The sequence below is a fragment of the Gossypium hirsutum genome, chromosome A04 (genome assembly GCF_007990345.1).
Source record: "Gossypium hirsutum isolate 1008001.06 chromosome A04, Gossypium_hirsutum_v2.1, whole genome shotgun sequence".
NCBI classification, from domain to species: Eukaryota; Viridiplantae; Streptophyta; class Magnoliopsida; order Malvales; family Malvaceae; genus Gossypium; species Gossypium hirsutum.
Window position 1 is genome coordinate 68,004,030 of NC_053427.1, and position 13,265 is coordinate 68,017,294.

General features: G+C 32.7%; 1 protein-coding gene across 2 annotated transcripts; it reads left to right on the top strand.

Annotated features, from left to right (window-relative positions):
* The first annotated feature begins 8,820 nt into the window (after positions 1-8,820).
* On the top strand, positions 8,821-13,019 carry LOC107948365 (cytokinin riboside 5'-monophosphate phosphoribohydrolase LOG3). 2 transcript variants are annotated; one of them, XM_016882871.2, is made up of 7 exons: positions 8,821-9,158; positions 9,839-9,936; positions 10,097-10,127; positions 10,726-10,825; positions 12,169-12,239; positions 12,352-12,495; positions 12,756-13,019. In XM_016882871.2, exons 1-7 carry the CDS (start codon positions 9,039-9,041, stop codon positions 12,843-12,845), a joined length of 654 nt encoding a protein of 217 aa, XP_016738360.1. In that variant the 5' UTR covers positions 8,821-9,038; the 3' UTR covers positions 12,846-13,019. The 2 variants fall into 2 exon arrangements, with proteins under 2 accessions (XP_016738360.1, XP_040967015.1); XM_041111081.1 differs by lacking the exon at positions 8,821-9,158 and adding an exon at positions 9,388-9,543.
* The last annotated feature ends 246 nt before the right edge of the window (positions 13,020-13,265 follow it).

Genomic DNA, 13,265 nt, shown 5'->3' on the forward strand with positions numbered 1-13,265 from the left:
ACAAAAAGCTGGAATTTAATTATAAATCATTTGAGCCCTAATCACATATGTCCAATTGGCCAGTTCGCTAGCTCGTTGAAACTAGAAATGAATTGCATGTTGAATCAAATGAACAAAAATGGATAGAAATGGGGAAAATAGTGAGAAGGGAAACATTTGGAAATGATTAAGGTTTTTTCCAAAATCAAAATGGAGAAATGGAATCATTTGAAAATGAATATGGCTTTCTCCAAAATTAAAATGAAAATGACTTGGAAATGAATTTATATTTTTTGAATAAAATGAAGTTCGAAAATGGAAATAAATCATTTGGTCATAGTGAAACCATTGAATGTAGAAATATTAAATATATTTTCTCATAGATTCTTTTATAGTAAAGTCGTCATGATTTTAATGGAATTAGAATTGGGTTGAGAATGTTATTTAATTGGAAATTAATTGAGATGTTTAATTTGAAAAATAGAAAAATAAATATCAGGTTGGATCAAATTATAAATTAATGAGTTGAAAGTCTAAGAAGTACTTATAATTGGACCCGATATGAGAGTGTCTAAAAGCCTTTCATGTTAATTAGAGGGACGATAAACCCTAGTATTATTAACTAGGGTTATCACCCCCTATACTTCTAGTCAGACTAAGAGTTATTTTTTTATTTGAAATAGATTTCTAAATTCAACAAGAGTTTTACTCCTCCCTATAAATAGATGACACCGCTAAGGCTAAATACACAACTTTAAGATACTGTTACTCTGCTCGAAAATAATAAGAGTTTATTCTATAACTATTAAATCTATTTTTTGGATTAACAACTCTGTCAATTTCTATTGAGAAGAGATTTTGCTTTCACGCTTAAAGTAAAGAAAACTATTTCTGGTTTTGTATTTGATTCAAATTGTTTGAGCCCACACTCGCAAAAGTTTGTGGTACGAGAATAGCGGAGAATGTCTTCAGTTAAAAGCCAGAAACAACAAGGATCTATCCAGCCAAAAACACAAGTGCAATTTCGGTAAAGTGTTTATTGCTATAAATATCACAAACTAGTTCGGTTTTCAAAATTTTTCTTTTTCGTTGTGCAAGAAAATTGTTTTCAGTCTAAATTTTTTCAAACAAAAGTATCTTGTTTCTTTAGAAGATTTTTTCTAAAAAATCTATGATGTTTTATTCCATATGGAAGAATTGATCAAGCTGAATTTAAGGAGATTGAATATTGGAGTTTTTACAAGCCTTTAAAGCCTATATATATGTAACATCCCAAAAATTAAGGGTTAGAATTCTTAGAATTGTTAAGAATTAAAACATAGCATTATTGGTAGGAAGTCTTGAGAACTTAGGTTCAAATATTATAATTTTGATTTTATCTCTTTAAATTTTTCTGCACATGTAGAACCTAGGTAATATGGTTTATGTATTTATTTGTGTGTGTTTTGAGCATGAATGTAGGCAGTAGCCCAATGGTTAAGGCTTTTCCAAATTTTCCCTCACTTCCAAAGTTCTATCCATAATAGCCTATCTTATTTTTGATGATTTTTAGACAAATGGGCTATTTGCCCATTAGGCTTCAAACTCTCTAAGTCATTTCCTAATTCTACTAAAATTCCTTATTTGTTACTTTATCAAATTGAAACCCTAACTCTCTCTATTTATACCCCAATTTTCTCTCAAAATTCTCTGTTTCAAAACTAGTTTAAGCATTTAAGTTTTGCTGAAAAATATTCTTTTAAGTTTTTGAAAATTCAATCAAGTCCTTATCAATTGTTCTTCTCCAAATTGTTGAAACCTGTGTCATTAGATCGTTGAATTTCTATCAAGATTGGTAAGTATCTCATCCTTTATCAACTAGGACCTTTCAATTCTGAAAGATATCATGTTTTGATAAATCTTTCAATCCAATTAAAAATCTATAACATTTTTGCTGAAAATCTCCATGAATATTGAAAATTCATTCTTGATTCTTGTATTTTGTCAATTGAAAGACCCTTGTAGGTGTTTAGGTCAAACATGAATGTGGGGTAATCACCTGAGGTCACGGGAAAGTCAGAAGTGTGCTCTTTTACGAAAAATTAAGTCAAAATTTGAAACTTCCCAATCGCACACGGCCTACCACACAGGTGTGTGGCTTGCTCGTGTGGATCACACGGCCATGTCCCCTTGTTTTCCCCTACATCCATATTTTGCACGACCTGGAGCCTCACACACGTCCTGGACACACAGCCGTGTAGCTCTTGTACCTTACCCCCTTCGCATTGCACACAATCTGGAGCCCCGTACACGGCCGTGTGGCTCCTACACCTTAACCCATTTGTATCATACACGACCTGGGGCTTCATGCACAGGCTAGATACACGACTATGTAGCCCATGAAACTTAAAAAATTACAGTTTTACATTGTCTCTAATTATTTTATGCAATTTAGTCCTTAATTAGGTTTTTAATGGCATCTAGATAACTAGATTATGCAATTAGGTCATAGACTAAGATTAGAATGATTGAATATATGCATGAATGAATTTATGATTTTAATTGTTTCTGATTGATTGCTTGATTTATGACTGATTTTATCTTTATCAACGTTATAAATGTCGAATGAATGTCTCGTATGCTTAAATGATTGAACTATTGATTGTTGGATATAATCGTGAATGTCATTATTATGCAATGAAATAGAATATTGAAAATATTAATGATTGAGTGAATGAATGCATTAAAGAATGATTGCATTGCATAAGCATAGGGGGATGGTATGAAATGAGGTAGAATGGCTGCTCATATTGACTGCATAAACGAATGGTTGACTATGTACCCACAGAACGACAAATTCCAATTGCAATCTCACTGTGTCGTACGATTCCTCTAACAGCTATTATCTCCGAGCGGTGATGACTTCGTAGATAAACGAATGTTCATTGTGTATTCACAGGCATAGCAGATTCCAGCTACGATGGTCTTACTGTGTACCCACAGTTAAACAGATCCTAACTGCGACGTTTCAGCACTTTGCTTCACGGTCCCTCCAACAGCTTTCTACTGAGAGCGACTGTGTTTCCACAGTTATCTGGTAGCTTTTTATCTGTACTTACCATATATGAACAAATGTAGTGGTAAACGTCCACAAGCGGAGTAAAAAGGTGGAAGGGGTTTTGGGGAACTCCCTATAACTAGTGGTCGGAGGTAGGATTAACAAATGTTAAATGAAACAGTAAACGAATGTTGCATGACATACTATGCATACACATTAAAAAGTACATGTTGAAACGACCGAACTGATAAAGGTGCATATATCTAGTGAGAAAGATATTATGACTCTATAGTTGAATTTTTCAATTGAATTCAACTGAATGTTAATGTTCTATTTGTCTAAGTGAAAAAAGCTAAATTATCGTATTGGTCAGATTATTATGTGAATTTGATTATTATGATTGACATGTACATTTGAATATTGCTTTGGTTTATCGAAAAGGGACTTACGTTGAGCTTCCATAGCTCACTCCCCTAATTTCCATCTTTTCAAATAACCCAATGGGCTAGGATGCAAACTCGACATGCAGAAGGTCTCGGCTTGTTGTCTCCAATGATTTATTACTATTATTTTTTATTATGATTATTGTTTTATTTTATTAGAAACCGCGGCATGAGACAATTATTTTAAATTACATCAATTAAGATGCATGTTATTAATAAGTATTCATAGAGATAGAAAGGTTTATACTTATTATTTCTGATTGATAATGATTTTTAGAATGATGTTTATTTATTAAGTGTTTTAACTAGGTTGATTTATTATTCAAAGATTATTAATTTATTTTCCGCTGCTAGATTAATGTTAGTTTTAATTGATTAATATGAGTTATTTACTATGATAAACCAAGTTTTGAACTGAGGAAGGATATGAAAAAGAAAAAAGAACAAAAAAAAATGTAATCTCTTTGGCTCGGGTCTCCCATCTAGGTCGGGTTGGGGTGGTTGCAATATATATAAAAGGTTTGTTTGTTATTCATCTACAAGATTGATTGAAATTATCTTATTTGTTGTAAGAAACTTATTGTAATGCGCTATTGTAAACAAATTATTCTCTTTGTTTAGTTTGTAGTTAAGCTTTTAAAGAAAATATTTTAATGAAGAGAGTAATCTAATTAACATATAAGAGTGATGTTATCGCTCAATAAATGAATATGAATTGAATTTAAATCATTTCTTGTAACTTTTGTGTTATATTATATTTTTACTTAGTATAACTAATTACAACTAGATCTAGAATTGGAAGGCAAAAGAAACTCTCAATGTTTAATATATAGTGATTAAAAACGTTTTGATACATGTTTGTGTATTTATGTTATTATCTTATTATAATTATTTTTTTATTGTTTTTAAAATAATTGTTATATCAACCGTGTCACATTAAACATATATTCTATATTATGGAATGGGTGTGAAAATATCAGTGTTAAAAAAATAATTTAAAATTTAATAGAAAATATTATTAAAAAGAGTAGTTATAAATTTTATGAGTTATAAAATCTTATGAATGATGCTTAAATAAAATAATAATAAACAACACACATTTTTAGTTTGTACTTGGCATTAGATTTAGTATCAACTTGTTGGGGAAAAGAAAAACGCGATCAAAAGGACAAACCAACTAAATGAGTAATAGCTAACATATTCACAATTATAATGGTAATGTTGTTGGTAAATTTATTATGAAGACTCTTGTATTAAGAATTGGGCCGTATTTTATTTTTTATTTAAAAAATAAGTAAATTAATTTTTATATGTTATATTAAATAGTATATTGGTCTTTTTGTTCAAAATTTCTTCTATTTTTACTGTTAAAATATGGTCTATGCACGTCGATATGAGATACACGTAACATGCCATGTGTAGCTATTTAATTATTTCATGAGTCATGCCAATTTTTATAAGGATAAAAATTTCAACTAAAAGAACTATTTTTCTCTTTGATTTGACATATAAAAGATTTTTTTCTATTTTTTAAGTAAAGGGAACAAAATACAATCTGACTTTTAATATATGAACTTTCATAATATTTTTACCTAAGGTTGTTATACAAGGACACTAAAATTAATTTTGATATGTCATCAACTTAAGGGAGAAATGATTAAAGTATTAAAATATATATTTTTTAATATTTTACTATACCTCTATAAAATTCAAACCTTATTAATATAATTTTTTAAAATTTATAATTTGATGCAAAATATATATGAATGAGTTAAGGATTCGAAATTGAAACTGCTAAATGATTTATATTTTTACAAATTTTATGGTTTTATTTTTGGAGAGCCAAAGTGGCCCTTGATTTTTCAGAAAGCATTGAAAAAGAAAAGAAAAGTGTTGTAAAATATTTGAAGAAAAGCACAATGGGTGCATGTCATTTCCTGTTGGGAAACCAAAATAGTCAAACACTCCCCTCCAATGGCGAGAAAAAGTAAGAAAAATTACATTACATCGAAATTAATTTATTTTCCTGGAAAACAATGGTGGTGCAACATCCACTTTCATGAAGCCACATGTCACCTCAGGGAGATGAAGCAAATTATGTCACTGAACAATACAAAGAAGGTGCTCCACACTTTATTAAAAAAAAAAAAAAGCAGCCTTTTTTTCTTCTTCCTTTTTCTATCTCTTCTGGAAAATTAAACATAAACGTTTTGGTGCATCTGATGGTACACTTATAAGTGTGTGTTTGATGACAAAAACAAGTTGCCATTTACCGGAAACAATAAAACAAGAAAAGAAAAGTTGAAATTGAAAGCTTCTTTTGAAATTGTGAACCCAAAATGTCAATTTTTTTTATATATAAATATGAACTTTCGAAATTGAAAGCAACTTCTCTCCAGTTTTCTGGATTTCCTGTAATCTCTTTTTTGTTTTTGTTGGGTTTTGCTTTCTTTTCATTCCTCTATTCTGTTTTTAATTTCATTTCCGTCAATATTCGCGTCTACGTGTACGGTAACTGAAAACAAAATACTATTTACATGTGTATCTGTGTTATTATTTTCTTTTGTCTCAATCTTTCTTATTATACTATTTAATAATTTGTGTAATTATATATGTGTGCTTTTAATCCAATCTCATGTGTATTCCACGTATAAGTTTTTATCCCATTTCTTTATTGTTATTGTATTTGTATTAGTTAAACTTTTAATTATAGTTGATGTTAGGTATCATTAAGGGAGGATACACAAATAAGACGTGGTGTTGGTTCACTTAATGAGAGCAGTATGGTGGCTAAAATGCTTAAATATTGATTTATTTCACATTGCATCAAAGTATTTATAAGGGAGGTTCCGTGTTTGATGGTGTTGACGTGGTAAAGCCGCCATCATTGCGGGACATATGGGAAACATGTCTGCATGGGATGCATTTTATTAGGTTCACATGGATTTTAGTGACCTAAAAAGTCATGTTTTGAACAAAAGAGCGAATATCGACAAAGACCTATTATAGGAAGTGGATAGTTGTCTCACAGGATGGTCGATCAAGGTCTTTTCGAGGACAGAAAGTCAACTAGAGTTTTCAAGCTTTTCGATCTTTTGGTGATTGAGTAAGTGGAAAGGCGTCTTTCGAATAACTTGTTGTGTTATCACGTGTCCCATGTTGGAGGAGTATAACAAGTATAAATATAATGATATGTTTTATTTGCTTAGTTTAATCATGCCTTAGTCCCTGTACTGTTTGAACTTTTAAACTTTAGGCCTTTACAAAGAGATGAGAGTTTAGACAAAGGGCTCTGCCAATTTATACCGTCCATAATTGGTTGCTTGGCGTGACCATTAAATCTAAGACAAAAAAATCTTTAAATAGTTATGGGACTCTCTGTAACAAAGATGCAAATTTTGCACATTGGGAAATGCCAATAGGAGGGGTAATTACAGAACGGGTCGGATGGTGGCACGACTGGATAGCGGTGACAGATCCACCATGGCTCCTCATCTTCTTTCACTGCACTGCACACACATACACACAGACAAACAAACAAACATATATCCCAAAAAAAATTAAAAAATTTCCCCATTTGCAGCTCACTGAAACCTTGGTGTTTGATTGAGATGTGGGTGTTGATGGGGTCTCAACTTACATAATCTCTCTCTCTTTTTTCCTTTTTCTTTTGAAGCATTAGATGAACAATGGGTGTTATTAGCTGGCTGATAAGAGAGATGGATAAACATTGCCTGAAACTAATTTCAGATTTAGAGTTGGTGGGGATGCCCGCTACAGGTTTTTCTGTCTGCCACCTTTTCTTTTTCCCCCTCTTCTCCTTTGCTTTCTATCTTATCATAAATCTCAATCAATTCCAACATCTGTTTTAATTTTTTTTTGGGGGGGAAGGGGGGGGGGAGAGGTGAGATTAATTGTGGAAATAATGTAAGTATGTAAGACCATGAATTATAGGTTAATGGAACTTGCTGTTATTAATCATCTACAGATTTGTTTTTGTTTCGATTTCTGAATCCATTTTAGGCTATTTTTACAACCAAGTGCCTGATTTGCCATGCATCAATGTCTTGTTAGAAATATTGTCTGTAAACACACAAAAACATGAGGAAAATGCGCATGCAAGCATGCAGAAGCTCAAACATATACTTAAATGAAGAAAAATGAAAGCTCAAACCCCTATTAAGCTATAGTAATTATGTTTTATAGTCTCTAAATATAGGGAATGGGCAGGGATTAGGCAGACAAATAATAAAAAAACCAGAAACAAACAGCTAAAAGCGCCAAGTTTTTGGGATTGGGGATGTTAAAATAATTAGACCCACATTAGTTTAAACACCATAGGTTCATTTCCTGCTATATCCTGACAATATGCAACAAAAAGACCAGATTAAAACTAATGAGAAATCAACAAATGGGATTTGATTAAAATGGGTGCAATTAGTGAAAGAGAAGATGAGAGTTGGGGGACAGCATGCTTGGGGAGGTTGAGAGCTGAGGATGGGAAGGGCCTGCATATATGAAATAAAAACCCAATGTTTCCTTTGAAAACAACAAGTTTGTCTAGCAATGGAGGGTGGATGAGGGTACAAATAGGTGCATTGGCCATCACCTACTTATGTTTTTATTCAATCATAAAATGCACAATGCTCTATAACACCATCTGAATCCCTCTGAATTTTTACCCATAACTTGCTCAGATAATTATGTTTTTTTTTTGTGTGTTGCAAAGATAAATATTTGCAATATCTATGTTGAATAATATTATTTTGGCCATTTCACTAAGATTAAACAAATTATATACCATCTCAGATTGTCCATGTCTTGCCTTTTCTTGGTGTCATAAAGTGTGAAACTGTTTTGTCTCTATATGGTATATAGAAGAATGACAAAGAAGGTGATTATTGATTATTTGAGCCCAGCATTCATATCCTATGCATAATCAAACATGGATTTGAAACATAATCCTCTAAAGGTTCTTCAATATATGAAAAGTTTAGAAAGAAAAAATTAAATATCTCATATCAAACACTCCTACTTGAATTCGAGTTTCCAATGTACAAGAGAGGGCAGTGTTGTACAAACAAGGTCACGTAACTTACAGCGGGACTAGGAAAGACAAGGGAAGCTGCATTTCATTAGGGGCAATTGGCAACTTGGCAAGGGAATCATATTGTCATTTAAATTACCAAATTTTTTTTCTATATTATAAAAAAAAGAGTGGGAGCTTAGAAAATATAAATGAATAAAACTAAAAGAATTAAGTGGTCCACGCGTGCCAAGATTAGCTGCGTTTGTGTGAAGAAGCGTGCTATGAGGCACTCACGTGTGGCAAGGTTTTATATATACGCATGAAGAGTAGTAGTAGTAATTAAGCAAGGAAATTTCAAGCTTCTAAGCTTTGCTACTTTGCACTGCTTACACATTCATATGTGTGTACACCTTAGGAAGCAAAGAGACAGGTCTAGAATGAGATATTCTTGCATTAATTAGCCCTTTCTTTTTTTTCTGTAAGAAGCCAAAGTACACACACACACACACAGAAAAAAAAAAAACTTGTGACAAAGAAAGAGAGATTGTTAATGGAGATGGAGAGTGAAACACAGCAGTCAAAATTTAGGAGGATTTGTGTGTTTTGTGGAAGTAGCCAAGGCAAGAAGGGTAGCTATCAGGATGCTGCTATTGAGCTTGGTAGAGAATTGGTATTTAACAAAAAGCTCTGGTTTTTTTCCCTATGTTTATTGTGGTCTTTTACTCGAAAATGATACTTGTTTTGGTTATGGTTTTTGTTAGAAACTGCTTATTTTAGTAATATGGAGGAAATGGGTTCTTCAAGAAAACTTTTGAAAGTTGCTTAAAGCCTTGAACTTTTGTTTCCATATGGTCGTATTTCGTATATACTTTTCCTTTTTTTTCTTTTATGTTTGTAACTTGTTTGTTAATTGGTTCATATTATCTTCCATTTTCAAAACACCTCAAGCTTTTTGGTTGTCTCTAGCTATCATCTTTCTCTCTCTTCCATTTTCAAAAGTCATTGGTAGGGAACTCCAATGGTGTTTCAATGTTTTCTTAATGCGTATTGAAGAGGTAGAAAAGAAGGGCACTGTTTTTCCATGAAATCTCATAAGTAAAGTTACTAGAAGTTCGTAAATTTTAATGTACGGACAAGTACTAGTGTGTTGAATGAAAAAGAAAGTATCCTTTTCAATCTCATTGTTGGTAATCTTACGAATGTACACTGAAGAAACATTGGTTTTGTCAAATGAGATCATTGTACTTATATGCTTGAAATATGAACTAGAGGGACACAGAATCTCCCATTCCAAGAGTTTTTTAGTCTGTTTTTGCTGTGAGAGCTTACTTGTTTCTGTTCATTTTGCAGGTATCAAGGAACATTGATCTGGTCTATGGAGGAGGTAGCATAGGTTTAATGGGTTTGGTTTCACAAGCTGTTCATGATGGTGGTCGCCATGTCATCGGGTAAGGCTTATGACATTCCAACAAGCTTAAGAAACAAAAATTCAGTGAACTGGCTTTGTTTGTTGTTTTGAATAAATTGTCATTCTCATAACAAAACTATTCTTCTTAGTTTTGGTTTCCATTACAGCTGAACTTTTGTCATGTTATTGTCTCTCCGCAGAGTTATTCCCAAGACGCTCATGCCTCGAGAGGTATGTCTGTTACTGTTATAACCCGGGGAAAGAAAAGGCCTCAAACTTTTTTATTATTTAAATCCATAAAAAATAAGAAGAAATGGACCTTTGCCTACATACGCCTTTCCATTATTTTGTTTTTCTTTCTTTTCACCATCCATGGTGCTAGTATTTTTGTTTATTTCTTTTCAACCCTCACTTTCTTTCTTTCTTTCTTCTCAGATCTTGTTTTGGGTCTTTGCTTTTGCTTCTGGTTCATTGGGGAAGACTTGATAACCTTATCCACAATATTACTAGGACAGTTTCAACTTGCTGCTTTGCCATTTTTCATTTTTGTAAATATTTTTGGATCATAATATTGGTTTCTTCTATGGCCAAAAAGAAGTTGGTTTCTTCTGTTTTTTCTATGTTGGCCTTTTGTAAATTTTGGGTTTTTCTTGTTTCATTTATGTAGCTAAAATATTTACTGGCTAGGGAGATTGCTCAGTTTTGAAGTCTTTAAGTCCACTATTCCTGCAACTCTCATCATTGCTTCGCTGCACAAAACTCGAAATCTCTTTCTTTCTCTCTCCATTTTTCACTGTTCTTATTTGTTTTTCTGTGCAACAATTTGTAGTTAACTGGTGAAACAGTGGGGGAAGTGAAGGCTGTTGCAGATATGCATCAAAGGAAGGCAGAGATGGCTAAGCATTCAGATGCTTTTATTGCCTTACCAGGTTAGTATAACCAGATTTACACCAAAATATCAAGGAAACTTAAAAGCTATCAGGTGCTTTTACATTAATTTTAGCATGCAAGATTGACCATATCTCATGATTTGATCCACTTGAGGCTCTGTTTTATTTTATTGTCAGTTCACAACAGTATGTAATTTAAGATCCTGAATGCAAAGGCTGTCCTCCTGCTTTACCTTAACATTGCTCATTTGATGTAACTAATGTTTTTAAAAAAGTTGCTAAGCTGTGGAGTAAAGGAAGTCAAAATGTTAACTCATGTGTCTGTTACAGTTTGACACTAGTAGCTATTTTTGGTATTTGCTATACAGTATAAAGCAAGTATGTGCTGCCAGAATCATTACAATTTATGAATCTTTCTCTTACAAGACATAGAGCCCAAGGTCAGGACTAGAGAGCAACCCTTAGAACCCTAGTTCTTGAGCCATCAACTTCTTTCACTGAAAATTAGGTCGCCTAAGGAACTCTCTGTGGTGTTACAGTGCCCCTTACCATGTTAAGAATGAGGGAAATCCTTAAAACTTTCACTAAAAAGTGTATGACAACTAACAGGAATCCTATTTACTTCTCTCAAAAGGCTACTCTTTTTAGTTCTTTTTTTAGCTGAACTTTGACTTTTATATTTATCTTGGAAATTTATTCTGAATTGAATGTTAGAGGATATGCAATGGCAAATCTGTCATTTTATTTTTATAGGGGATTGTCCTTTGCATGGTACCTACCAAAAGTTCAAAACCAAAAAAAGAATAAAAAAGAAAGGAAAAAAGCTTTGTAAGGTGATAATGATTAATGAGGTAGAATGAGAGCCATAATGACTTGAATGGGTAGGCAGAGAGGATTGTGCCTCTACTTTCACAAAGGATGGGAGCAATAAATACCTTGTTTTTGAAATTTGGGGAAAAAGTGTATATAAATCATAATCTAGAAACCTCTTTGTTATGCATGCCATAAATGATAAAACCATGGCACATCAAATAACAGGCAGTTAAAAAAACTATCTGTTTGCTTTATCTTTTCACACTTTTGATGTTAATAATCAATTCCAACCTTACATCTAGTAGTAGAGTTTTAATCTTCTAATGTCCCCCTTTCACTTTTCCTTTATTGAATTTGACTGGCTAATTAGAATCATAGATGTCATTGCTTTTGAATACTCTTTGTCCATTCCTGTCCCTCAATCATGTCGAAACACCAAACGAATGTTGTACTAAAAGAGTGACATGATCATTTATACAATGAAAAGGCATCAGTAATTAGGTATTAAGTTACCTCTTTTGCAGCATCACATGATTTGGTTGGATAAGACTCACATAAACCGCATGCAGGTGGTTATGGAACTCTTGAAGAACTACTTGAAGTCATTACCTGGGCTCAGCTTGGAATACATGATAAACCAGTAATGTCCTTGCTTTTATTTTTTCCTTAAATGTTGATTATCACTCACAAACTGATTACTGATCCATCAGACTAATAACAAATATATGCATAATTTTCCCACATTGTTTCAGGTTGGATTGCTGAATGTTGATGGATACTATAACTCATTGCTTTCGTTTATCGATAAAGCTGTGGAAGAGGGGTTTATCAGTCCAAATGCACGCCAAATCATCGTATCTGCGCCCACAGCAAAAGAGTTAGTAAAGAAATTGGAGGTATAGATTAAAGAAACTTCATCATCATGTAAAGTGAAGATATGTCTCTTTCAAGCTCCATCTTTCCTATGGAGCCATAGGTGTTCCATGGAATTATAAAGTAAAACGTGTATATATATTATATTAATTCAAAAGGATTTTTTGTGTCATGTGAAAGTGTAGACATGGTGTATTATTTCCTGAACCATCACATCTTAATTTGAATAAAATTTCTCTGAAAGTAATGGCCTGTTTTTTCATGTCTACTTTACTGTAAACAGGAATATGTCCCCTGCCATGAAAGAGTTGCTTCGAAGTTGAGTTGGGAGATGGAGCAGCTTGGCTATAAAACATATGATATATCTAGGTAATGCTTGGACTGCAGGAAGGAGAAGAAGGTAGATGGAATTTGGAAGGCTTCAATTAAAAAAAAAAAAGAAAAAAGAAAAAAAGTAAAGACTCAAAATTTCCTTCAATGTGGAAATTCTTTGTTTTTTGTGTAAATTACTGCTATTGACATCAATATATGAACTTCAAGTCTTCAACCTTGTTCTCTTTTACTGGAAATTTGGATTTTAACAGTGTCTTTGATTTAATATTGATCTTCGTCACCCGAGCTCTTATGCAAAATCCATCACAGCAATAATATTGATTTCTATTTTCAGATTTTTTTTTTTGTTATAAAAGCAGCTTAACGTTGTTTCCTATTTGAGTGGCATGAAAAGGCTTGGACCTTGGGCATGTGGCAGTTAAATGAACAAAAAAACAGACAGTAAGTCAAAAATGAAAGG

Coding starts and splice junctions, on each gene's coding strand:
- LOC107948365 (XM_016882871.2), top strand. CDS start 9,039: ATGGAGATGGAGAGTGAAACACAGCAGTCAAAATTTAGGAGGATTTGT. Junction 10,128..10,725: donor AGACGCTCATGCCTCGAGAG/GTATGTCTGTTA, acceptor AACAATTTGTAG/TTAACTGGTGAAACAGTGGG. Junction 12,496..12,755: donor AGTTAGTAAAGAAATTGGAG/GTATAGATTAAA, acceptor TACTGTAAACAG/GAATATGTCCCCTGCCATGA.